This window comes from Callithrix jacchus, chromosome 2 (assembly GCF_049354715.1).
Source record: "Callithrix jacchus isolate 240 chromosome 2, calJac240_pri, whole genome shotgun sequence".
NCBI lineage: Eukaryota > Metazoa > Chordata > Mammalia > Primates > Cebidae > Callithrix > Callithrix jacchus.
The window spans coordinates 7,758,539-7,786,373 of record NC_133503.1 but is presented as its reverse complement, the minus strand read 5'-3'; the positions used below and the strand labels follow the sequence as shown (position 1 = coordinate 7,786,373).

The following is a 27,835-nucleotide window of genomic DNA, read 5'->3' as shown; positions in this document are numbered from 1 at the left end:
AAACCCACGGAGCTTCTCCTTCCCAAGTTATAGAGGCATGCAACCCATCAGGTCCTGGTTGCTTCAGCCCCACCCAAATTCATACCAAAGACCTGAAAATCCACTAGTTTGGCCCACACGATTCTCGAGCCAATGGGAATCTGTCTTGAGGTTAAGCAGGTAGAGCTGGGCACAGAGAGTAGATACTAAGCTGCAGGAGGCCTTGGCAGCGCTTACTGCTTTCTTATATCCCAACGTCCGGCATAGATGATTATTCTGCACTAAAACTGGAGCATCACTCTTAACTGTGGGCAAGGCCACAGACTTCTTTCTATATGAAGAGAAAATATGACCATGAACAAGGAACTTCAGAATCAAATGGATTTGCTTCCAGTTCCACCTGTAGGCTGGGTGTGGTGACTCACACATGGAATCCCAGCACTTTGGGAGACTGAGGTGGGTGGACCACTTGAGGTCAGGAGTTCAAGACCAGCCTGGCCAACATAGTGAAATCCCGTCTCTACTAAAAGTACAAAAACTAGCTGGGTGTGGTGGCACATGCCTGTAATCCCAGCTACTTGGGAGGCTGAGGCAGGAGAATCACTTGAACCCGGGAGGTGGAGGCTGCAGTGAGCCGAGAACACAAGGTCGCACTTCTGCAGTCCAGCCTGGGCCACAGAGCAAGACTCTGTCTCAAAAAAAATATCCCACCTATAATATTCTTAGCACTAAGATTTTAGGGAAGATTAGGTTGACAACTTCCTGGCACAGTAGTTCTTAAAAAGGGCAGTGCTGGCTGGGTGTCGTGGCTCACACCTGTAATCCCAGCACTTTGAGAGACCAAGGCGGGTGAATCACGAGGTCAGGAGTTTGAGAACAGCCTGGCCAAATGGTGAAACCCTGTCTCTACTAAAAATATAAAAATTAGCCAGGTGTGGCAATGGGTGCCTGTAGTCCCAGCTACTTGGGAGGCTGAGACAGGAGAATCACTGAAATCCAGGAGGCAGAGGTTGCAGCGAGCCATCGTACCACTGCACGGCAGCCTGGGCAACAAGAGTGAGACTCCACCTCAATCTATCAATCAATCAATCAAAATATAAGGGAAAAAAAAGGTGTCATGTCTGGCACACGGCAGGTACTTAATACGTGAGAGGTATTATAACAATTACTGTTAAGAGCTGGTGCTTCGGGGACTGTTTTCAAGTTCTACTTTCTGTCCACCAAACAGATCCCAAGCCCCACCTTGATTTCCTCTGAGGAATTTGCCGTTGCCTTCTACATAACATTGTTTCTCCCTAACCAATGCTTTGGTGAATTTAGGCTTGTTGACTCTCAACTCCAGGTTCACCCTTCAACTCTCCCGACTCCAACTCTAGAACCGGCAGGCCAAGCGCTCTCCCCTTTCCACACTTGGCTCCCAGGACCCCAAGTCATCAAGAGGCTGGCCCCCCAGTCCGTTTCTCTCTTCCCAGCTGAGTTTTGTAGCAGTCCCCTGACTGAGATGAGCCCAGATCTGAACCTCAGTCCCCTGCTTGGATTTGGTCATGCCACCTTTCACCAGGCCTTTTCTCCAGGGGAGTCTAATGCCTCCACTCTCAGCCACGTCTCTTGGCCAAACTAGACACTGCCTCTTGCCTCTCAACTATCTGTAAGGCCAGGAGGACTGTCTCAGTGCCCCCTGTTAACATAAACACTATTTTGCACCAAGCCTGCACTGACCATAGTTCTTCAAACACTCATATGGAACACTGGTCTCTCTCTCTCTCCTTCTTTCTCTCTCTCTCTCTCATTTCTACCTCTTTCTCTTTTTCCCTTTTTCTCTCTTGACCTTTCTTTCTCTCCTCTCCCTTTTTCTCTGTCTCTTTCTCTCTCTCTCTCCTTGTCCCCTTCTTTGTCTCTCCCTCTCTCCTTTCTTTCTTTTTCCTTCTCTCTTTCTCTCTCTTAGGGACCCTCTAACCAGGTTTGCCTGTGTCTTTCTCCCCTTTCCTGAAACCCAGAGATCCATATTCGTTATTTACAAGCCCAAAAGACAAAGGGTCTCTCTAGACTGGATCACTTCCCCAGTGCAGTAGCACAAGGAGGCGGCCATGATTTCTTACCAAGGAGAGACCAATTTTAAACCTCCACTGGGTCTGCAGGAAGGAAGTGATGCTTTCATGGTGCACTTCTATTTATTTTATAAAAGAAGACACAGTGGACTGACTGGGGAAATCTCATGGAATAGAATACTATTCATTACATAAATGGATGAGATTAGTCTTGTGCATAAGACTAGAAAACATGTCTCTTCTGTTCTCTGGGTCTGTTACAAAAATTGTAATCCAAGTCACAACATTCCCTGACAAATCCTGGCGTGAGTCTTCACAGAATAAGGAAACATTTCCAGGGACATTTAACTCCAGAGCCTGTGCAAGTGAAGCAATCATTTTAAAGAGTGTCTTTGGTTAGTAAAAAATAAAGAAATCGCTTCTTCTGTCACGCAGCCTCCTTTTCCTTCTCACGGCTAGGGGTGCAAAGAGAATGGAAAACCCCTTTAACCCTTAATTAAAGGTAACTGGGCCACTAAAGATCATACAGAGAGTACCTTTAAAAAATAAATGGATTATCTGCACTGAATAAATCTTCTTTTTCCGGCCTCAGCCCAGTTGCTTCTGGAGTGCAGTCCACTGACCTATGCTGATGGGGTTTGGCTGTGTCCCCACCCAAATCTCATCTTGAATTGTAGCTCCCATAGTTCCTAGGTTGTGGGAGGGACCCAGTGAAAAGCAGCTGAATCATGAGAGCAGTTTCCTCCATACTGTCTACGTGGTAGTGAAGAAGTCTCATGAGATTTGATGGTTTTGTAAGGGGTTTCCCTTTTCACTTGGCTCCTGTTTTCTTTTCTTTTCTTTCCTTTTCTTTTCTTTTTTTTGAGACAGAGTCTTCTCTGTTGCCCAGCTGTAGTGCAGTGGCATGACCTCGGTTCACTGCAACCTCTGCTGCCCAGGGTCAAGCGATTCTCCTGCCTCAGCCTCCTGAGTAGCTGAGACTGTAGGCGCCCACCACCACACCCAGCTAATTATTTTTTGCATTTTAGTAGAGATGAGATTTCACCATGTTGGCCAGGATGGTCTTGATCTCCTGACCTCGTGATCTGTCCACCTTGGCCTCCCAAAGTGCTGGAAGTACAGGCGTGCGCCCACTCACCCAGCCTAGGCTCTCATTTTCTCTCTAGTCTACTGCCATGTAAGATGTGTCATTCACATTCCATCACGATTGTGAGGCCTCCCCAGTCACGTGGAGTCCATTTACCCTCTTTTTCTTCATGAATTACCCTGTGTCTTGGGTATGTCTTTATCAGCAGTGTGAAAACAGACTAATATGAATGCTAACAGGCCTGACATGGTGCGTTTTTGCCTCTCTGTAATAACGCCTAGTGACCTCAGCCAAGTCAAGCACCTCCAGCACCAGTTTTCCTTCTGTAGGGCTCAGAAAGCAACTCTTATTCTACTTTTCCAGAAGAAAAATCTTTAGGTCCATGATGGTTACCCTAATGGACTCCCCAAGAATGCTGACTGTCGATAGCAGGAGTGGAGACTCCCAGAAAACCAAAATGTGGTTTCAAAAAAACCTGGCTGGAATAATACCTGTACAGTTGTCCCCCACCTTATTCATAAGGAATACTATTTTATTTATTTTGAGACAGAGTCTTGCTCTGTCACCCAGGCTGGAGTGCAGTGGTGCGATCTTGGCTCACTGCAACCTCCGCTTCCCGTGTTCAAGTGACTCTCTGGCCTCAGCCTCCTGAGTAGCTGGGACTACAGTCTCACACCACTGCACCCAGCTAATTTTTCTTTTTTTTTTTAGAGATGGGGTTTCACCATTTTGGGTCTCAAACTCCTGACCTCGTGATATACCCGCCTCAGCCTCCCAAAGTGTTGAGATTACAGGTGTGAGCCACGGCGCCCTGCCTTCACAGGCAACACTTTCTAAAAACCCCAGGGGTTATCTGGAACCGTAGATAGTACCGAACCCTATCTGTAGAGTCATGCATCACTTAGCCACGGGGATACGTTATGAGAAATGTGCCATTTGGTGAGTTCGTTATTACGTGCACATCAATGGAGTGTACTTACACAAGTCTTGATGGTACAGCCCACCACACCCCTAGGATATATGGTCTAGCCTTTTGCTCCTAGGCTACAAACCTGTACAGCATGTTACTGTATTTAATACTGTAGACAATTATAACACGATGGTAAGTACCTGTGTATGTCAACTTACCTAACTAGCAAAGCTACAGCAACAATACGGGGTCATAATCTTTTGAGATTGCCATTGATTGAAACACTGTTTTTCAGCACGTAACTATTGTATTTTTTTTCTATACAGACATACCTATGATAAAGTTTAATTTATAAATAAAGCACAGTAAGAGATCAATAATAATAAGAAAATCAAACAATTATAGCAATCTACTGTAATGAAAGATACGTAAATGTCGTCTCTCTCTCTCTCAAAATACCGTTATATTTTCAGACTGTGGGTAACTAAACGTAACTGAAACTAAAAAAGTGAATAAATAAATAAATGTATTCCACCACAGATGAAGCCGGGCTACAATCCTGAGCTCCACGCTGGTGTTGCCCTCCACCCGCCCGTTTCACAAGTACCTCTCGTTTCCTTCTTCTGCACAAGAATTCCCATCTTCCTGCCTACTGTCCAATGAGTAGCTCTGAGTGAAAATAAGCATTCCTTCACAGACGTTTAATGATGATTAGACTGGCCTGGATTAGCAAACCAAGCCACTGGTTTCCGTTTATGAATGTGACTGACAGTCTCCATGTCTTCCAAAGTGGAAATGCAGCTACAGCTTGATGAATACTGCTACCACTTGAGCCAGCGCTGTGTTCTCACACTAAGGAGTGAAAGTGGTGGAGCGGGTAGTGGTGCTTAAGGATCAATTATTTTATCTTCCTTTTTTTTTAGATGGAATCTCACTCTGTCGCCCAGGCTGGAGTGTAGTGGCACAAACTTGGCTCACTGCAACATCCACCTCCCGGGTTCAAGCACAGCCTCCTGGCTAGCTGAGATTATAGGCGCCCTCCACCACACCCAGCTAATTTTTGTATTTTTAGTAGAAATGAGATTTCACCATATTGGTCAGGCTGGTCTCGAACTCCTGACCTCAGGTGATCAACCCACCTCAGCCTTTCAAAGTGCTGGGATTACAGGTGTGAGCCACTGCACCTGGCCTATTTTACCTATTTTTATTGTGCTCTCTGATGTGGGGTGTGCAGTGTGTACAGAGGGTGAGAGGAGAGTGTCATTCACACAGGCTGGGAGCCAACTAGTATAACCACCCTAGATTCTTCCTGTCCGCTCCTTAAAGACCACCGCACTGCACTAGAGAACGAGTTTAACAGACACGGGCTGGCTATGCCACGAGGGAGCTGCAGCTGGTACACTAATCATCTCTTTCAAAGCTCCTAGGTTGGGGTACTTTTAAGGCAGTTTGGGGGAAGGGGTGGGGATGGGGGTGGCCAGGTAACAAGTGCCTGCTGCTCATTGGTGGGGGCCGAAAATAAATCCTTGCGCAAAGAAGCTGTCCTTTTGAGGACTGAATCATTTCTGGATGAAGCCACAGCAACAGGATTGGTGGTCCAGGTGAAGTCATTAGGTTTAGGTAGACCCATGGGTGTCAGACATGCAAAAAAAAAAAGAAAGCGGCCCTGATTCAGACCCTAAGAGAGGGTTCTTGGATTTTGAGCAAGAAAGAATTCAGGGCAAGACCACAGTGCAAAGCAAAAGATATCTCAAAAGGCGATCTGCCATAGTGGTAGTATCTGCAGGAGTAATTGGGGAAGTTGTGTATCTTATAACCTCCAGAATCACGGCGGACCATCATGCATGTCTGCGCCTTAGCAGGACTCAGATTCCTCTTCTCTGACGGGCCTGGTGACCTACAATTAGCTTTCCAAAAGCAGCTGGGTTTGCCAACATAGGCAAGGCCTATTATCATTTAAACTATAGCCTAAAAGTCTTTCAAAGTTATTCTGATCCCAGAGCCCAGGAATAACGAAGCCAAAGGCAAGATGAGGGGTGGGGGTGGGTTAGCTTAGCTTTCTCTTACACTTTTTCTCACGCACAGAATTTTTGCAAAGGTGGTTTTGTCTGAGGCGTTCAAAGCAGAGTGACGGCTTTTTGAGTGGGGGCTAGGAAAATGAGACTGAGGCTTGCTGGGCTGAATTCCCAGAAAGTGAGATATTCCTCCCTCTAGATTCAGTTATGGGAACAGATTGATAATGTCTATTATACAGACCTAGACCTGGGAGCGTCCTGATATCCCAATATCTTGAGGACAAAGGCGTTCCTACTTTTGCTTTAAAAATAATAATATTGATTCTTCATCTATCTATATATATTTACACACATTTCTATCTAGATATATATGTATATAAACAGATACATATACAGATATATGTATATATATCTATGTGCATATACACACATGCATCCAAATCTCTATCTCCACACACACACACACAAGCATTGTACACAGGGTGGATGTGCTTCTCCTCCTCCTTTCAGGAACACCCCTGCTCTGTCTGTGGAGTGGCTGTATTCTCACCACTTTGCTCCCTCAGGAAACTCGCCTTTGCTCTGTGCTGCAGACTTGCCCTGACTTCTTTTTTGCACAAGATCCAATGACTCTCCTGGAGTCTGAACCAGGACCTCTTTCCTGTAACAGTTTGACCACCATGAGCGCCAAGCATTTTCCAGAGCTTGGGCTGCAAGCATTCGCTTTAGTATGGGAGAAAGTCATTTGTTTCAGAGTTGGGTTACCAGGGCAATGGAAAAATTTTAAAAAATATCAGCGGGTCTCCTTGTGAGTGAGGTTTGGGGGGCAACTAAGACAGAAAGACCTGCAGACTCTGCCTTCAACTGGGGGAGGGTGTCACAGTCTATTGCATTCAATTAAACTTAACTGTTCTTTCGGTTTCTAATTGCAATATTTAAAATTTTAAACTAGATGTAAAACGTTTTCATTTTGTCATAAAAAAGTGTCAATCTTTATAAGGAATAGAAACACCCCCCACCCCACCCCCCCGCCCCGCACCAAGAACTCTGTAACTGTCCCTTTAATTAGGCACTCATTAATATATCTATCTTGTTCTCAAATCCCTATGCACTGGGTACAGTAGTTCATTAGCACAGGAAGAGGCAATTTAGATTTCCTCAGATAATAGCATCTGCCGCTAATCAAATTAAGGCAGGATGTGCAAATGTATCTAAAGCCGGACAAGCTTCGGGTGAGGGAGGGGGAGATCAGGACAAAAAAGATTATCTCTAAAATTACCATCCCACATACCCAGTATATGAGACAGTTCCTGGTCACCTTCTATTCCCTGTGAAAAAAATCTACAGTGGCCAGAACATTTATGTTGAGATAGGGCTTGTCAAATCTTGTCACCATACCTCAAAGCCATAGAAAGTCACTACCAATGAACTCTCTGAAATCCGTTCATTCATTTAATCATGTAATTAATATCGATTCCATTGCCCTGCACCAGACCTTGGGGAGACAGAAGGAGAAGACAGAGGAAGGGCATTCTGAATGCTGTGTCCCTGGACACCTGGAGGCAGGTGGAACCATACCCATGCCCAAATGCTGCCACAGCCACCACAGCAGGCACACACATTCAGTTATTCGTGCCCGCATTCATTAATGTATTCATGAGCAAGTTCTGAGCCAGGCACTATGGTGGGCACTAGAGATACTGCAGTAAACAAAGTGGGGGGGGAGACCAGCTATCCACTGAAAGGTAGTTCAGGGGAGAGAAAGACAATACAGTAAGACTGCTCTATGGAGAGGGGTACAGGATGATTGTTACTGGAAAGAGTTCAGATCCAGACCCCAAGAGGGGCTTCTTGGATCTCACTCAAGAAATAATTCAGGACAAGTCCATGGGTCAAGTGAAAGCGGGTTTCTTAGGAAAGTAAAGGAATAAAGGAAGGGCTACTCCACAGACAGAGCAGCCCCGAGGGCCGCTGGGTGCCCATTTCTATGGTTATTTCTTGATGATGTGCTAAACGAGGGGTGGATTATTCATGCCTCCCCTTTACAGATCTAGGGTGACTTCCTGACGTTGCCTTGGCATTTGTAAACTGTCATGATGCTGGTGGGAGAGCAGCAATGAGGATGACCAGAGGTCACTCCTGTCGCCATCTTGGTTCTGGTGGGTTTTGGCCGGCTTCTTTACTGCAAACTGTTTTATTAGTAAGATCTTCATGACCTGTATCTTGTGTCAACCTCCTGTCTCATCCTGTGACTTAGACTGCCTCAACTGTCTGGGAATGCAGCCCAGTAGGTCTCAGCCTCATTTTACCCAGCTCCTACTCAAGATGGAGTTGCTCTGGTTCAAATGCCTCTGACACAATGAGAGCACTTTTCTAGTTTGAGTGGTCAGGAAAGGTCTCTGGGAAAGTGACCTTTTAGAACTAAAGACAGAATTACCATTTGACCCAGCAATCCCATTACTAGGTAATATACCCAAAGGAAAACAAATTGTTCTCCCCAAAAGATACATGTCGTGGCATGTTAATTGCAGGACTATTCACAATAGCAAAGATGGAATCAGCCCAGATGTTCATCAACAGCTGATTGGATAATGAAAATGTAGTACATATACATTGTGGAATACTATACAGCCATGAAAAAGAATAAGACTACGATCTTTGCTGCAACATGGATACAGCTGGGGACCATTATCCTAAGTGAATTAACACAGAAACAGAAAGCCAAATACTACCTATTCTCAGTTGTAAGTGGAAGCTAAACATTGGGTACATAGGAACATAAAGACGAGAACGTCAGACAAAGGTGACTCTAAAATGGAGGAGGGATGGAGGGCCAAGGGATGAAATACTACCTACTGGGTACTACTACCTTCATCATTTGAGTTATGTGTTCAATTGGAGCTCAAACCTCAACATCAGTAAATTTATCCATGTAACAAACTTGCATATGTACCCCTGAATCTATAAAAAAAAAAAAAAAAGCAGGTGACCATGAGCAGAGACCATGATCAAGTGAAGGAGTGAGTGAGTCACAAGATCTGAGAACCATGAAAAGACCTGCAGAAAGACTGTCTAAAGCCAAAGGAAAAGACTAAGCAAATCCAGCCTGGCTTTGGAGACGGCACCCTCACTCGGCACTCAGGGAACCGAGGAGCCACGCTGAGGTCAGTGGGGAACCAGGAGCGCAGTGACCCAGAGCTTCAGTGATGAGAGCCTTTAAAGACGGAAGGTGGGGCTGGGTATGGTGGCTCACTCCTGTAATCCCAGCACTCTGGGAGGCTGAGGCAGGTAGATCACTTGAGGTCAAAAGTTTGAGACCAGCCTGGCCCACACGGCAAAACCCTATCTCTATTAAAAATACAAAAATTAGCTGGGTATTGTGGCAAATGCCTTGTAATCACAGCTACTTGGGAGGCTGAGGCAGGAGAATTGCTTGAACCTGAGAGGTGGAGGCTGCAGTGAGCTGAGATCGCACCAGTGCACTCTGGCCTAGGTGACAGAGCAAGACCCTGTCTCAAAAAAAAAAAAAAAAGATGGAAGGTGGGAGTGACTGGGCCCCCTTCTGCTCACCTTTGAGTGAGATGAGCAAAGGGAATTGACCACAGGATTTGGCGAAATGCAGATGGTTGCTGATTTTGGCAAGAGCAGGCTCCATCAGTGATGAAGACAAGAACGTGACTACTGTGGGTGGAAGAGAGACTGAGAGGCAAGTAAGTGGAGGTCGCAGAGGCAGAGGACTCCGTGGAGGAAAAGGGAGCAGAGAAAACGCGTATGGCTGAAGGGGACCACAGGACGAGGGACAGCATTGCTTTAAAGGTGAAGCTCTGTAACACCAGCACCTTTAGCAGTGGGCAGTAATGGCTCTGGAAAGAGCGAGGACGCCCAGGTGAGCAGAAAACAGTCATTGCAGAAAGACTGTGGTCTAGTGATGACTCTCCTTCTCTCTTTACACATGGGATGAAGCAGCCTTGCACCTCTCTACATTTGTCTTAGACAACTTAGAGGTATGAGAGAGGAGGGTGAAACAATGGGTGATGGGCAATTTGGTCTGTTCTCACACTACTCTAAATGACTCCCTAAGACTGGGTCATTTATGAGGACCAGAGGGTTAACTGATTCACAGTTTCACAGGCTTCACAGGAAGCATGACTTGGAGGCCTTGGGAAGTTTACAATCATGGTGCAAAGCAAAAGGAAACAAGTTGACAGGACATCAGCTTCTGCTTGGATACGACCAGTGATGGGGAGCTCACTACCTACCCAGGCAGTCCTTTCCGTTATTGGTCAGCTCTAACTGACACACCGGCTGCATTGGCCTCCCTGCAAATTTCCACATTTGCCTCACGGAGGTGCAAGACTACCCCCTCCCCTCTGTAAAGAGGGAAGGCAAAGAACTGTGTAAAATGCAGCCAGGCAAGTATATTAGATGGTGCCAAGGTGGTGTGATCCTTCCACTGCTTTTATTTTCTCAGTAAAATATAAAGTCAGATCAGTCTGAGAAGAGGCAGGATATGAGAAGTTGGAGGTTGTGAGAAAATTGACTCTGGAAATGTAGGAGGACCCCTGGGTAGGGTGGAGGTTTGACGTGGGAATTGAAGTCATCCATTTAAAGTGAGATTTGTCAACGCGGCGGTGGGGTTGTCTCCAGCTACATTCAACTGCAGGGGCACACGGCAGAGGTGAAGAGTTGAGTTGTTTTCCCAGAAATTTTAGATGGAACAAAGAGAAGCAGGGGAGTGAAGAATGTGTGCAGGAGAGTGATGACAAGGTGGGAGGGTGCAATCTAAACTACCCAGGAAGGAAGGGAGCACACTGCAGGTCTAACAGAAAGTGGCAGGCAGTGGATTGGAGGACTCATTGGTGTCAAAACAGAGGTATGAGAGGACGCTGAGCTGGAAACACTGGGTGATGGGTGTTTTAGTCCATATTCAGACTGCTATAAAGAACTACCTGACACTGGACAATTTATGAAGAAAAGAGGTTTAGTTGACTCACAGTTTCACATGGCTTAAGAGGCCTCAGGAAACTTACAGTTATGGTAGAAAGCAAAGGGGAAACAAACATGTCCTTCACATGGCAGCAGGAGCGAGAGCACGCTCAAAGGGGGAAATGCCACGTTTTCCAACAACCAGATCTCATGAGAACTCACTCTCTATCACAAGAACAGCAAGGGGGATGTCCACCCCAATGATCCAATCACCTCCCACCAGGTCCCTCCCCGACAGATGAAGATTGCAAGTCCACATGAGATTTGGGTGGGGACACTGAGCCAAACCACATCAATGGATGATGGTTACCATGGCGATGGTTACCACGGTAATAGCTGCCTTCTGCAGGAAGTCTTCATGGCATCTGGGTGGTAACGCTGAGGGCCGTCATTGTCTTGTTCACATACCAGGGCCAGTTGAAGATGAGGGATGGGACCAGGACAAATGGAGTCCTGAGAAGTTACTGGATAATGGAGGGAAACTGACAGGTCGGCTTTGCACAGCCTCTCCTGAGGGTGGAGGATGGAGGCTACATTAAGCTGAACCGGAAATAATGAGATAAAGCTGGGGGAAAGATGCTGATCCAAAAGGGAGTCAAAGGTGTAACCAGATGTGGGAGTGTGAAGCCAGAAGTGAGCTGGAAGTCAGAGGGGACAGGAAGACTATACAGTGTAAACAGAAGCTCAGAGTCTTCTGAATTCACTGCTGTCCTTGACAGTTCCATGCTCAGGAGTCTCTGTCCTTGGATCTTAAAAGCTCATGGTGTGTCTTTTGATGGCAGCAAGGTGTCAATGTCCCATGGAAGGGAAACAATATGGTGGGGTAGAGGATAGGGGAGCAGCACCAGCTCAAAACCCCTGGAGCCACACTGGGCTAAGTAGGACAGTGATCATTTCTGAGGATGCAAGTTAGAAGCAGCCACATGTACCACTTCTCCCCTAATTCAATAATTTACAAGCTGCTAATAAAGACACACCCAACACTAGGAAGAAAAAGAGGTTTAATTGGACTTAGAGCTCCACATGGCTGGGGAGGCCTCAGAATCATGGCGGGAAGCAAAAGGCACTTCTTACATGGCAGCGGCAAGAGGAAATGAGGAAGACGCAAAAGCAGAAACCCTTGATAAAACCCATCAGGTTTCATGAGACTTACTCAGTACCGTGAGAACACACACACAGTATAGGGGAAACTGTCCCCATGATTTAAGTTACCTCCCACTGGGTCCCTCCCGCAATATGTGGGGATTGTGGGAGTGCAATTCAAGATGAGATCTGAGTGGGGACACAGCCAGCCCACATCACAGGGCAATGAGAGGGTCAGAGCGAGGAAGCAAACTAAATGTAGCTGGAAATAGTGGGTTCCAGACCCAGCTCTGCCGCTAAATAATTAGTAATTTAACTTTTGACAGATCATATAACTGCAAAAGAATGCTGGGAGATGTTATAGTTGAGAACAGTGTCTTTCTAATATTAGTGTGTGTGAGACTTACTGGGCAAGCTTCGCAAAGTACAGAACGCTGGGGCTCATGATTCTCATGAAATGTGTCAGGAATTTCTCTTTTTTTTGAGCCAGAGTCTCACTCTGTTGCCCAGGCTGGAGTGCAGCGGTACAGTCATAGCTTATGCAGCCTCAGCCTCCCAAACAGCTGCGACTCCAGACACATGCTACCATGCCCAGGTAATTTTTTATACTTTTTGTTTCTCCGTGTTGCCCAGGCTGGTCTTGAACTCCTGAGTTTAAGTAACTCACTTGCCTTGGCCTCCCAACATGCTGGGATTACAGGCATGAGCCACCGCACCCAGCTAGAAATTTCATTTCTAACCGGCTCCCAAATGATGCCGGTGGCTCTAAACCCCAAACCACACTTTGGATAGCACCAACCAAGGAGCATGATGGGGAGGGGCGGGGGGGAAGAAGAATCAAAAACACAAGTGGTCAAATAATACACAAAGGAGGGAGAGAGGGATTACAGATAATCACCATGAGCTTCTCGGTTTATTCCTCGAGCTGGTCTTTGTGGGAAGGTAGCCGTTCTGCCGGGATCTGAAGCAAGCCCGGACGAGGAAGGCCTTGCCTACTATGGGGCTGAGCTTGGACTGCTTCCTACTAGCAATAACTTTTGAAGGCAGTGATGACAGAACGAGAATAATGTTTGAGGAATATTATTTTGGTGGCAGTTTGCAGGAAAGACTGTGTGGAGTCCTGAGAGAGATTGCTAAAGGTTATTACTCATGGGGAAAGGAGGGGCTAATAAAAAGTCACACGGCAGAGGAGGGCAAAGCAAACAGGAAAATAAAGTTGAATCCCGGAACTGATGAGAAAGAGTAACTGGGCTGAATGACAGATTCGCTGTTTAGATAGAAGGGGTCAAAGAACCTACGAATGACTCAGGTTTACTGACCTTCGGAATCTTTTCTCTCTGGGTCAGGATTGGAGAAAGTCACCAGAAACGCAATTTCTTCTGTTTGGGCATGAAATGAAGTCTGATGGATTCTAAAGTTGAAAGGAAAAATCAGAACCAAGCATTAAGAAAATAAGTTCATTTGTAAAGACCTTCTGGCTTATCAGACAAAAACACAACGGTTATTTAAAATAAAGCCCTCCAAAGTGACACACTTAACAGTTACTTTGTGGAAAATGACTTTCTTACGGTTCTCGTCTCGACAAAGGCCATGACACCTCCTCAGATACCAGAATCATGGAAGTCAGAGATAAGCTTGTTTTGTTGGGAGTTTGCCACATGCTGGAGGTGCTCAAGGGTGACCTTGATTTGGATTTCTCTTGGGTTGCAAAGGGTTCTGGGTGGCTTTTTGGATGTGTTTAGATTTTGCTTTCTGATGATGGGACTTAGGGCATGACGACTCACACTGGTGCAGAGAGTGACTTTTCTTTGCTCTTCTCTGACATTCTTGTTCTAAGGAGATGGTGGAATAGAATGGAGAGACACTGGGATGGGTCGGGAAGTCTTGCCTGGGGACATAGCACATCATTAACTATGGATTTAGGTCCCTCATAACAAGGAAATTCACTTCACAGGCTGCAGGGGGCTTCCAGAGCTGACACCATGTGTACATAGAGCTCGAACTATGTAGAGCTGCCACTGATCTCTAAGTGGGCAACTGCCTTCCAAATACACCACTTTCCCCCAAAATATATCAACCTCATCATGAGCTATACAAGATCACTAAGGAATGCCAAAATCCACTGCCTCCTCTCCTCTCCCCTCCCCTCCTCTCTCCTCACCTTATTCCCCCCACCTTCTCTCCCCTCCTGTTCTTCCCCTCACCTTCCTTCCCCTCCCCTCCCTTTCCCTTCTGCTTCCTTCTTTTTCTTTCCCTCTTCCCCTCCCTTTCCTTTCCCTCCCCTTCCCTCTCCTCCCCTCCCCTTCCCTCGTCCCCTCCCCTTCCCTCCCTGTTTTTCCTCTCCCCTTCCCTTCCTCCTCCTCCCCTTCCCTTCCCTTCCCTTTCCTTCCTTCCGATCCCCTCCTACTCTTCCTTTCCCCTCCTCTCCCTTCCCCTCCCCTCCTGTTCTTCCCCTCCTCCTTCTTTCTCGCCCTTTCCTTCCCCTCCCCTTCCTATCTTCCACTCCCTTCCTCTTTTTCTTCTCCTCCCCTCCCCTTCCTTCCCTTCCCCTTCTTCGCCCCTCCTTTCCTTCCCCTCCCCTTCTTTCCCCCTCCCCTTCCTTTCCTTCCCCTCCCCTTCTATTCTTCCCATCTTCCCCTTCACTTTCTTCCCCTCTCCATCCCTCTCATCCCCGTCCCTTCCCCTCCCCTCCTGTTCATCCCCTCCCCTTTCCTCCCCTTGTTCTTTTCCTCCCCTCCCCTTCCCTACCCTGCCCTTCTGTTCTTCCCCTCCCCTCCCCTTCCTTCCCCACCTGTTCTTCCCTCCCCTCTTCATTCTCCTCTCCCCTTCTCTTCTCTTCTTCTCCCTTTCCCTCTTTTCTCACTTCCTTTCCTTTCCTTTTTGTTCAGTAATTCTTGTACCCTACTTTTTCCCCCTCCCACCCCCATGACGGACTCCTAGGCTGTATCTCTCTCTTTCTTGTTCTTCCCTTCTGCAGGGGAATAGTAGAAATTCATCTACATGCATGCCCCAATATGTCCTCCTATATCTTAATTTTTTCTTAATAAATCTGCTACCAGTAGGTAGCCACCTGTTGTACCAATGTCAACACGCGAGGTCCATCCTTTTGCATGGAGACAGGATCTACAGAAGCCCCTGAGGAACCTGGGAGGTGTTCCGGAAAGGGCGATGCTCTTGTAGCATTAGCCAATTCATCCAAAGCTCATCATTCTCAGAGTGCCAAGGCATCTGGTGGCAAGTGAGGGCAGCGCACTTCTGAACTTGCCATGAGCGGGGCTCAGCAGGCTGGTAGTGCTGGACTCTGACAACCCGTGGCTATCATGAGAGCCTCTGCTTTCTTCCTGAGAGAGGAGGCGAGTTCTAACCTTGCCTTCATTTACTGGGTAACCAAGGATCACCTCTGTCTGAGTTCTTAGCTTCCCCCATTGTAAAATAAGACAATGGGAAAGGTGCCGGATGCAGTGGCTCATGCCTGCAATCCCAGAACTTTGGGAGGCTGAGGCGGGCAGATCACTTGAAGTCAGGAGTTCAAGACCAGCCCGGCCAACATGCTGAAACTCTGTCTCTACCAAAAAAAAAAAAAAAGATTAGACAGCCATTTTGGTGGGCACCTGCAATCCCAGCTACTTGGGAGACTGAGGCACGAGAATCACTTGGATCTGGGAGGCAGAGGTTGCAGTGAGTAGAGATCATGCCACTGCACTCCAGCCAGGGCCACAGAGTGAGACCCGTCTCAAAAACAAAAAACAAAGAAAGAGAAGAGTTAAGATGTGCGGAAAGGTTCCCCCAAGTCCCAGAACAATGATGTTCTGAGTACAAGGTAGAGGGGAGCAGAAGGAAGAGAAGAGAAGATGTACCCCAGTCCACTTCACGGTTTTACCCGAAGCCAGCCACATGGAATGCAAGTTACTCAGAAAGTGAAAGGACACCGTGTACCTAAGCCTGGCAACTTAATAATGTCTCATTCACTCTCAAAGTGCCAGGCTTGGATCAGAAATTATATGCTCACCCTATTCACCGTGAATGTTTCCCAAGGACACAGAAAAGCAGGAACACTCCTGCCTCTACCAAGCATAGGCCTTTCACAGTGTGTTCTTTTAACATTTCTGGATGGGTATGGTGGCTCACGCCGGTAATCCCAGCACTTTGGGAGGCTGAGGCAGGTGGATCATGAGGTCAGGAGTTGAGACCAGCCTGATCAACATGGCAAAACGCTGTCTCTACAAAAAATACAAAATTTAGCCAGGCACGGTGGTGTGCTCCTGTAATCCCAGCTACTTGGGAGGCTGAGGTAAGAGAATCACTTAAACAGGGAGACAGAGGTTGCAGTGAGCCGAGATTGTGCCATGGCACTCCAGCCTAAGGGACAGGATGAGATTGTGTTCAAAAAAAAAAAAAAAAATCTTGGCTGGGCATGGTGGCTCACGCCTGTAATCCAAGTACTCTGGCGGCCAAGGCGGGCGGATCACCTGAGGTCGGGAGTTCAAGACCAGTCTGACCAACAGGGTGAAACCCTGTATTTTTAAAAAAAAAATCTTTCTTTCATTGAAACGAATCAAATGTGGTCCATCCAATTTGACCACGATCGACAAGCAGGAGGCAGTTAGGCAGCACTGCAGAGCAGTGGTCGTCATTCTCTCCAGTCAGAAATCTCAAGTGCATTCCTGCACCCAGAAGCTCGTATTGAGAGAGCTGACACTGGCCTTTAGCCATTGCCTCAGGGAGCCATATATATTCTAAAATGGTCAAAGCCAAAAAGTCTTATGTATGCTTTGAAGCCAATATGGGTAAAATCAGCTTCTGATAAAAATGCGTAAAACAGAATGTGATGGAAAGGTTTTCAACACAAGGTATCGCCGTGGAAAATCCTGATGAACGTTTGGGGATTTTTTTTTTAAACCGGGACACTTATGACCAATCCACAATGATGACTGCCATATGTAAGGTTGCAGGTGGGGCCACGCCAATTCCCTTTCCTGCAGTAAGAGACATAACACTCAGTCTTGTCACTGGTCAGTGAACAGGCATGCTCCCCCCTCCTTCTCAATCTGAAGAATTCATTTTCCCAATAGGACCATAATTTCTCCATCTCAGCTCTGCAAGACCTCCATTTTATGAGATCTTGGAGGCTCAAAGCAGCTATCTGCCATCCAAAACAGCCTGCGCTTTCATCTTCAGCAGAAGATCTTCTACCCCTTTTCAAACAAGCATTATTACAACCATTTTATAAAACCCAGACAGAGTGCTCCCTGGTGCCTCTTTGAAGGTCTTCTCAGCAGACCACACACAGGAATTTCTCCTCTCCTCCTCCCCACTCACCCCCACTAATGGAAGGAGCCAGATACCAGAAAGAAGAACCAGGAGCCCAGTGCTTGAAAGCCATACACACCACAGGGGAAGCAGAAACTAATTAATGTCCCCCAAAGCCAAGCACTGTGGTTCACATCTGTAGTCCCAGCACTTTGGGAGGCTGAGGCAGGAGGATTGCCTGAGGCCAGGAGCTCGAGACCGGCCTGACCAACAGAGAAAGACCCCTATCTCTATAAAAAACAAAAATTAAACATTTAGCTGGGCATGGTGATGGGTGCCTGTAGCCCTAGATACTCAGGAGGATGAGGTGGAAGGGTCACTCAAGGCCAGGAGTTCAAGATCAGCCTAGGCAATATAGTGAGACCCCATCTCTACAAAAATAAAAATAAACTTAGCTGGGCATGGTGGTGTGCACCTATAGCCCTGGCTCCCGGGGAGACTGACAGAGGAGGACCACTTGAGCCCAGCAGTTCAAGGCTGCCGCAAGCTATGATCCTATGACTGTGCCGCTGCACTCCAGCTGGACAACAGAGCAAGACCCTGTCTCGAGGAAAAAAATGAAAAAAACGTTGGAGCCACCTTTGCAAAATTATGCCTGAGACAGTGAAAGAGATCAAACCTAAATGACTCCATCTTCCTTTTAACCTCTAAGCTCTTCTTACTCCTTCCTGGGTGTAGGCTGAACTAACTTTTTGGAGAAACTTAGTTTATAGTTTAAAACAAAGAGAATAAGAGCCCTTTCCCAAAACAAAACTCCTTCTTGCCTGGGTCTAGACTGCCTTTGTAGGTCTAAGAAATTAGCCGCAAGATTAGAAGTTAGTTTGGGAGTCACAGAGCTGGAGGCTACAGGATTCTCACCCTCCCTAAACCACTCCTAAGATCAGCGCTTGAGACATTTTGCAGACCCTGTACTTGATAGATGAGTTGGCCCCACCCAGATCTATAAACTGGCTCATCTGATCTTGTGACCCCAGTCCAGGAACTGACTCAGCTCGAGAGAATGTCTTCAGTCCCCTCTGATTTCATCTCCTACCTAACGAACCAGCACTCCTGGCTCACTGGCTTCCCCCTATCCACCAAGTTGTCCTTAAAAAAATTCTGATCCCCGAATGCTGGGAGAGACTGATTTTAGTAATAACAAAACTCAGGTCTCCTGCACAGCTAGCTCTATGTGAATTACTCTTTCTCTATTGCAACCCACCTGTCTCGACAAATCAGCTCTATCTAGGTGACTGGCAAGGTGAACCTATTGGACAGTTACAAAATGGCCCCCAAAGATGTGTCTATGACCCAATTCTATAACCCATGAGTGTTTTCTTATATGACACAAGAGTGTGCAGATGAGTGAACCAATGATCTTAACATAGGGAGATGCCCCTGAATTTCCAGGTGGGCTCTAAATGAGATTGCTTATACCTTTATAGGAGAAAAGCAGAGAGAGATCTGGCACACACAAGAAGAAGGGAACGCCAAGTGACCACAGTGGCGGAGACTGGAACAAAGTGTCCATAAACCTAGGAGTGCCAGCTGCCAACAGGAAGAGGCAAGGAATGGATTCCTCCCCAGATCTACAGAAAGAGCACAGCCTGGGTGACAACTCGACTTTGACCAGAAATACTGATTTTGGAATTCTGACCTCTGGAACTGTAAGAGAATACAAATGTGTTGTTTTAAGCCACATGGTTTGTAGGGATTTGTTATGACAGCCACAGGGCTTCGTTCAGTCCTGAGATGTGCCACCAAGGGGCATGAGGCTGGAGAACCAGTGGGAGGTAGTGCCAAAGAAGGACTGGGTCAGGCCAGCGGTGAGAGAAATGGAACCAGTGCACCTTAGGTCGGTTTTGACTACTTGGCTGTGAATCCCATTCCTGTCTCTGTCACAGCCATGTGATGTTAAACTTAGCCTCTGTCCCAGATCTTTGAAAGGAGCAAAAACAATATCCATTTTTCAGGGTTGTGGTGAGAAAATCAAGAGCTGATAAAAAGGAAAATATCTCACACCTAGTAAGTGCCATTAAGTAGTAATGTATGGGAAAATAAACTTATGTTAAAAGACCAGTGCCCAGTATGGTGGTTCACACCTGTAATTTGACATTCTGGGAGGCTGAAGTGAAAGGAGAGGATTGCTTGAGGCCAGGAGTTTGAGACTAGCCTGGGCCACAGAGTGAGACCCTGTCTCTACCAAAAATTCCTTAAAAAAAAATTAGCTGGGCATGGTAGTGCATGCCTATAGTTAGAGTAGCTGAGACTTCAGCTACTCAGGAGGCTGAGGCAGGAGGACTGCTTGAGGCCAAGAGTTGGAGGCTACAGTGAACTACAATCATGCCACTGTGCTCCAGAGTGGATGACAGAGCAAGTCAGCCTGGAAAAAAGGGAAAGGAAAGGGGAAAGGGGAAAGGAAAAGGAAAAGGAAGGAAAGAAAAGGAAAGGAAGGAAAGAAAAGGAAAGGAAGGAAGGGAGGGAAAGAGGGAGGGAAGAAGAAAGGGGGAAAGAGAAAGGAAGGGAGAAAGAATGAGAGAGAGAAAAAAAGAAAGAAAGAAAGAGAAAGGAAGGAAGGAAGGAAAGGAGGGAGGGAGGAAGAAAAGAGGAAAGAAGGAAGGAAAGAGGAAAGAAGGAAGGAAAGGAAGGAAGGGAGGGAGGGAGGGAGGGAGGGAGGGAGGGAGGGAGGGAGGGAGGGAGGGAGGGAGGGAGGGAGGAAATGGCAGCCAGTGGTAGAACCTATTATAGAGAGAGAAATGGTTTTGTTTGGTAAAACAGTTTTATGCTTTCTTTGGATGTCAATATGAAACACACTTCCTCTTGTTGGTTACCTGTCCCTTTCCCTGCCCCATCCCCCATGGCCACCCCATACTCTATATGACTCCAAAGAGTTAAAACAAAAAACCGAGAAAATTGAACATCTCAACCCAATAAGGATAATGAAGAGGAAATTTAGGCATGTTCTGGGTTTGACTGTGTCCCACAGAAAAAATATATATGTAAGTTCAGGTCCTAATGCCCAGTACCTCTGAATGTGGCCTTGTTGGAAAATAATCTTTTAAGATGAAATTACTTCAAAGGAGCGTGGGCCCTAATTTGATGACTAGGTCCTTATAAGACAAGGGAAATCTGGGCACACAGACACATACAGAGGACAGATGTCCAGGTGAGGACAGAGGAGATGCACAGGAGAACGCCAGGTGGGGATGACAGAGGCAGTGACTGGGGTGACATGATTGCAGAGCCATAGCTTGATGGCCTCTCCCAGAGTCTGGGAAGATGCAAAGGAAGTCTCTACCCTGTAGGTTTCAGAGGGAGAACGGCCTGGCTGCAACCTTCATTTTGAATGTCCTGTCTCCAAAACAGGTAGACACAAATTTCCCGTTGAGTCAAGCCCCCCAGATTGTGGTACTCTGTCCTAGCATCCCTTTCATGTAGGGACCTGACACTGCCAGGCATGAAACAGGAAGACTGGAAACAGCCTTCCAGATCAGGCGAGCCATGGTCCAACGAGGAGGGCAGAATTCCTGCTGGTGGGAATGGCCAGGAATTTTTATGAGAACGTACTGTTTAATACTCACGTTCAGAGGGTTTGCTGTGAGCTGATGTTTCAGTGACAGTCTCCATTCCACATGAATGTCGTTGGACACTTCCCTGCTGAGGAAATAGAGCCCTGTGTTACTGTTTGCTCACCTGGGCAAAAGGAAGAGGGCACCTGGTGAATGTTAGGGCCAAACCTAAGAACAACCAAAAATCAGAGCAGAGAGTGGCCACAAAATATGTAACCCATCAGAATCCCAGAGATTTGGGAAATGCACTGTTTCTGTTTGCCTAGTAAAGAGCCAGGTGACTGGTCTGAAAAGCTGGGACCTCCAGGGATGGATGTGGATAGTGTGGGCTCCATTCCTATTAATATCATTGTCTGAAGATGAATAAAGGTGGGATTGTTTGTTTGTTTGAGACGGAGTCCCGTTCTGTCACCAGGCTGGAGTGTAGTGGTGTGATCTCGGCTCACTGCAACCTCCACCTCCTGGGTTCAAGCAATTCTCCTGCCTCAGCCTCCCAGGTAGCTGGGAATACAGGCTCATGCCACCATGCCCGGCTAATATTTTGTATTTTTAGTAGAAATGGGGTTTCACCGTGTTAGCCAGAATGGTCTCAATCTCCTGATTTCATGATCTGCCCTCCTAGGCCTCCCAAAGTGCTCAGATTACAGGGTGAACCACCGTACCTGGCCATAAAGGCCAGATTCTAAACCACGGGGCGCTGGACAATGAGACAACTGCACCACATCCATCTTCTGGTTGCCTTGCAGCAGCTTAAAAAGTCACAGTGCTTTGGGCTCTGGCCTGGGAAACGCAGCTTGCCCAACTCAGAGATTCCCACTGGTCTCTCCTCCCTCTGGAGAGCAGCCTTGTTCACAAAGGGACACCAGCCTCCAGGTGCCTTTCTTGGAAATCCCCCAGCGCCACTCACGTGCCTGGCGCCTGACCTTGGCAGTGCTCGGGAGAATGTGAGATCAAAAGAATGAAAGTGCTTCTTTCTGGTACTTCAATCAGGGAGAGAAGCAATTAAAATATGAATTAATCTAAGTGAGATGAAAATGCCGATGTAGAACAAGAGCATCCCGTTCACCTTGAACCTGCACTGTGCGCAGTTTAGCTCCTGTGATTAAAGACATTTTCATGCCATTAAAAACCGTCTCTTCTAATGTTGAAAATACTATGTCAGTCAAAAGCACCCAGCAGCCTCTGGAAGGACTGCCCTCTCCTCAGTTAAGTTTCTGAATCCTTTCAGAGTTCTAGGGGCAAGGGGAGCAGTCTGGGGCGGGGGGGATTTTGAAGGGCTGGGAGAAAGACACAGTGCAGGATTCTGCACTAAATGAAAAAAGCGACTGTGGCCGGGCGTGGTGGCTCATGCCTGTAATCCCAACACTTTGGGAGGCTGAGGTAGGTGGATCATGAGGTCAGGAGTTCGAGACCATCCTGGCCAACAGAGAAACCCCATCTCTACTAAAAATACAAAAGTTAGCTGGGTGTGGTGGCATGTACCTATAGTCCCAGCTACTCAGGAGGCTGAGGCAGGAGAATTACTTTTTTTTTTTGAGACAAAGTCTCACTCTGTCACCCAGGCTTGAGTGCAGTGGCACCGATCTCGGCTCACTGCAACCTCCACCTCCCAGGCTCAGGCAATTCTCCTACCATGGTTTCACCATGTTGGTAAGGCGGGTCTCGAACTCCTGACCTCATGATCCACCTGCCTCGGCCTCTGTAAGCCACTGTGCCCAGCCCAGGAGAATTACTTGAATCCAGGAGGCGGAGGTTGCAGTGAGCTGAGGCCATGCCATTGCACTCCAGTCTGGGTGACAGCGTGAGACTCCTTGTCAAAAAAAAAAGAGCAATTACATGTGTTTCCTCTCACATAGATTTTCTTGGGGTCTTTGGCTCTGCGTGCAGCCTGAGTCCTGGCTACCAGATGGCACTGGGAGGATGGAGCTGGAAAACCAGGCAAGGAGCACATTCTAAGAGCTCCACAATTTCTACGTCCCTTCTGGTTTTCCTACTGTTTCTTTGAACTGAGAGATGACTGCAGTATTTCCTTCTGGAGTTTGGGTTCTGCCTCTCTGTGGTCTTAAGGGCACTCTGCTGACCATCTGCAGGGAGGAGTGTTTCTGTGACCCCAGAGGAAGAGGTGGCACTGAGGCAGTGTCTGTGGATACCCCTTTGAGCCACTTGACCTTCCTCGTCATTCATGCCACGGTCCTGAATTTGCTTCCTTTGGTGCATGCCCTGCATCTGACCTTGCCTTTTCCTCCTGTTTCTGGCTGTTGTCAATGGGGTTTGTCAGTCTCCAGGTTTGAAGCTTAGAACGTAAAAGACTCATTCTGAACCTCCCTTTGTTAATTTCCAAACCAAACCTCCCTGCTCCCCAGAAACCCTGGGGATGGTGGACCCATTCTAATTCGGATTTGAGATGGTCTCTCTCTCTCTCTCCCTGCTTCTCTAATTCTCCTAAGGAGCCACCAAAGGGTCTGGACGCAGTAGGTAATCAGAGCCTTAGCAACGCTTGCTCTAAGGATAAGTCAAGAAAGACCACTGTGGGCTGGGGTAGTGGCCATTGGCACCCCAAGGCGTCTGCTTCCTTCAGTGTGGCCATTGGCACCCCAAGGCGTCTGCTTCCTTCAGTGTGGCCATTGGCACCCCACGGCTTCTGCTTCCTTCAGTGTGGCCATTGGCACCCCACGGCTTCTGCTTCCTTCAGTGTGGCCATTGGCACCCCAAGGCGTCTGCTTCCTTCAGTGTGGCCATTGGCACCCCACGGCTTCTGCTTCCTTCAGTGTGGCCATTGGCACCCCACGGCTTCTGCTTCCTTCAGTGTGGCCATTGGCACCCCACGGCTTCTGCTTCCTTCAATGTGGCCATTGGCACCCCACGGCTTCTGCTTCCTTCAATGTGGCCATTGGCACCCCACGGCTTCTGCTGCCTTCAATGTGGCCAATGGCACCCCACGGCTTCTGCTGCCTTCAATGTGGCCATTGGCACCCCACGGCTTCTGCTGCCTTCAATGTGGCCATTGGCACCCCAAGGCTTCTGTTTCCTTCAATGTGGCCATTGGCATCCCAAGGCTTCTGCTTCCTTCAATGTGGCCACTGGAACCCCACGGCTTCTGCTTCCTTCAATGTGGCCATTGGCACCCCACGGCTTCTGCTGCCTTCAATGTGGCCATTGGCACCCCAAGGCTTCTGTTTCCTTCAATGTGGCCATTGGCATCCCAAGGCTTCTGCTTCCTTCAATGTGGCCACTGGAACCCCACGGCTTCTGCTTCCTTCAATGTGGCCATTGGCACCCCACGGCTTCTGCTGCCTTCAATGTGGCCATTGGCACCCCAAGGCTTCTGTTTCCTTCAATGTGGCCATTGGCACCCCACGGCTTCTGCTTCCTTCAATGTGGCCACTGGAACCCCAAGGCTTCTGTTTCCTTCAGTGTGGCCATTGGCATCCCAAGGCTTCTGCTTCCTTCAATGTGGCCACTGGAACCCCACGGCTTCTGCTTCCTTCAATGTGGCCATTGGCACCCCAAGGCTTCTGCTGCCTTCAATGTGGCCATTGGTACCCCATGGCTTCTGCCTGGGTCTCACCATCTCAGAAAGTTCCAGTTAGATCATGTTCACGCAGATCCCAAGCTAATAAGTGTCTCCTGCTCCAAGCTCTTTTTAAAAACAGCCAGAAGCTTAATATCCATACCCTTAAACTGCAAAGGGCTGCCCCCATATCTAAAAATCGAAAATATTTGTCATTCCAATGGTGTAAAGAGCTCCAACATTTTGAAATGCCATGGTAATTTACCACAGCATTCTGCCTTAGACAAATGTGATACAAGATGCTTCCCATACTTCCCCAGATGAAGAGGACGCACAAGCATGTTGTGTTATCCTAACTCTTTGCGTCGGCCTCTCTGATGGCTGCTGCACCCAGCAGACCCTAACCCAAATTCATTCACTGTCTATGTGCTTCCTCTCACCTTGCACAACTTTAGAGAAGGCAGAAGGATCTCTTTACTTTTCCAAAGTTAAAATGCAAAGGCCAGAAGACTCCTATACAGCTAATCAGCTTTCTGTCTGTCTTACCAAACCGACCCCGCCTGGGCACCTTAGTTCTCCAAGGGAAAGAAAGTTGTGTAAGCAGAAGGCGCTACCAGCCACTGAAGAGCGTCTACTGAAGAGCTTCCTCTTATTTATTTATTTATTTATTTATTGAGATGGAGTCTTGCTTTGTTGCCCAGGATGGAGTGCAGTGGCGCAACCTTGGCTCACTGCAACCTCTGCTTCCCAGGTTCGAGCAATTCTCCTGCCTCAGCCTCCCTGGCAGCTGGGATTACAGGTATACACCACCATGCCTGGCTTAATTTTTTGTATTTTTAGTAGAGATGGGGTTTCACCATGTTAGTCAGGCTGGTCTCAAACTCCTGACCTCGTGATCCACCCACCTCGGCCTCCCAAAGTGCTGGAATTGCAGGCATGAGCCACCACACCCGACAGAAGAGCTTCCTCTTTAACAGGAAGATTTAAGAAATGGAAAGCATTGAAAATTTCTGAAATTGTTCCAACTCCAGGAAATAGGAGAGCGAGGGCTTTGGCAGCCTGCTTTCCAATCTTTGTGTACCCCTCTTTCCTCCCGATCCTCAGTTCTGCATATTCTCAGCAGGCAGTGTGGAAGAAAAGGACCTGTTTGTTCTGTGTTTACTATCCCCAGGTAATGAATCCTCCCACCTCTTCCCAGCCTCTACACATTTCTCTCATTTTGCATATAGCATCTTTGAAGGCTACCAAGTATAATAATAACAACGGAAAAAGCAGCTTCAATTACAATCCCAACTCCATTCATTACATAGCTATGTGTCATCAGCCTGAAGACAGCCAACATGGAGAAACCCCGTCTCTACTAAAAAATACAAAAAGCCGGGCGCGGTGGCTCAAGCCTGTAATCCCAGCACTCTGGGAGGCCGAGGCGGGTGGATCATGAGGTCATGAGATGGAGACCATCCTGGTCAACATGGTGAAACCCTGTCTCTAATAAAAATACAAAAATACTCAGGAGGCTGAGGCAGGAGAATTGCCTGAACCTAGGAGGCGGAGGTTGCAGTGAGCCGAGATTGCGCCATTGCACTCCAGCCTGGGTAACAAGAGCGAAACTCTGTCTCAAAAAAAAAATAAAAATAAAAAAATTTAAAAAAGGAGGAAGCTCTTCCATAGACCCCTTTCAGTGCCTTCTGCTTAGACAACACCCTTTCCCTTGGAGAACTAAGATGCCCAGGCACGGTAGGTTTGGTAACAAAAACAGAAAGCTGGTTAGCTGTATAGGAGTCTTCTGAGCTTTGCGTTTTAACTTGGAGAAGCAACAAGACCCTTCTGACTTCCTGGTACTGAGATCGTACCACTGGATTCCAGCCTCAACAACATAATGAGACTCTGTCTCCAGTAAACAAATAAATAAGATCACAACTTCATTCTCAACTAAACACAACATTATGGCCAGTTTACATGATCTGGGTAAATGTGGGGAACTATGAAGTAACTTTGATTGGGTGAGCATGGAGTGTCATAGGTCTCCTGACACCCCAACCCTGTTACACACCACACACACACACACACACACACACACACACACACACTACCAAGGGCAGCAAGACCACTCCTGTTATTGAGTTCAAGCTTCCTAAGGAGCCTCCTGCCATATTCTGGTCTGGTTAACAACCAGGCCAGGTTGTGGATTTGGGTTCTGGGCTCCAGGAACCCCAGTAAAGGCAGAGCTTGGGCAGACAGGGACAGATGGCTATTGGTGTTCATCAGATCCACCCAGGGCGCACCATCGCTGTTGCATTCCATTGACACTCAAGGCAAGAAAAGAAGACTATTAAACAAGGATGGCAAAGAAGCCTAAAAGACAAGTGCATTCCACCTAAGCACAGCTGAGAGTCAGACCACGGAAATCCGCAGCCATTTGTTTACATGGCTAGAAAAAACAATGAACGCAGACTCCAGTATGCTTCGTGCAATGGGATCTCCTGGCAGCAATTCTTTCATTTAAGGGAAAAATTCGCTAGAGACACAGAGCAAGTCCCAAAACAAGATGTGGGTTCAAACCTGAGTTGACATGATTGCAGTCTTTAAAAAATAAATGTATTGTGAAAAACTTCAAACACACAAAAGCAAAGTAGTGCCCTTAGGCACTGCACTAAGTCAGCGGCCATCTACTCCCCACCAGTCTGGTTTCACCCACCCTGTTGTATTTTCATTGCAATTTTTAACCACTCGTTTCTTTACACCCTCAAAATGCATCCCAGTGGAGACATTCCAATGGAGGCAACCAGCTCCTGTTTAAAGTAGTCATAATTCTTTATAGTTTAAAGAGCAAGGGATCCGTGGACAACATACTCTACTCATTAAATCTAAAGAGAATGCAGGTTTAAATTATGCATAAACAGAGAAGAGAAGGTCTTCTACCAGCATAAATAGACTGAGACGACCTTTCTTTTAATCTGGAAATGCAGACTCCCTGGGATCTGAGGAATCAAGCGGTATTCCCCCAAGTACTGGGGTCTTCTATGTTAGTTTCACGAGGGTAGTTCTGGTTTTTACTTGTAGCAGAGCTTGGTAAATGAGAGGCCACCTGAGAAGCAATTAAACTAAACCAGAAAATCTTTCCTGTTCATTTCATCTTGTCCTTAAATAGTTTACACATCAATTGAACTGGGAAGAGTTCATGGTGGTTTATGATGATTACTTCAGTAGGGGTCAGTGCCTAATGAGCAGGGTACTTATCTGTGACTCTGACAAGATGGCAGTAAATGAACACATAAGAGGGCCAAAGGGACTTGTTCTCCAGGCTGCCCATGGAATCAAGATAACAGAAGCCGATGGAGTTAGGTAAACGAAAACA

The 27,835-nt window shown here is 47.3% G+C and overlaps 1 protein-coding gene across 10 annotated transcripts in view; it reads right to left on the bottom strand.

Moving 5' to 3' along the window:
* The window catches only part of LOC108588901 (uncharacterized), a 903,226-nt gene that overhangs the window by 526,800 nt on the left and 348,591 nt on the right, over positions 1 to 27,835 (bottom strand). For 9 of the 10 annotated variants that reach the window (XR_013528665.1, XR_013528668.1, XR_013528671.1 and 6 more), the window contains 2 exons: positions 20,979 to 21,054; positions 13,428 to 13,519 (listed from right to left, as the gene is read on the bottom strand). Coding sequence is in view for 1 of the 10 variants with exons in the window: in XM_078354323.1 (XP_078210449.1) it covers positions 13,428 to 13,519 (92 nt within the window). In the remaining 9 variants the exon portion in view is untranslated. The remainder of the gene's footprint in view (positions 1 to 13,427; positions 13,520 to 20,978; positions 21,055 to 27,835) is intronic. The other variant, XM_078354323.1, reaches the window with a different exon arrangement.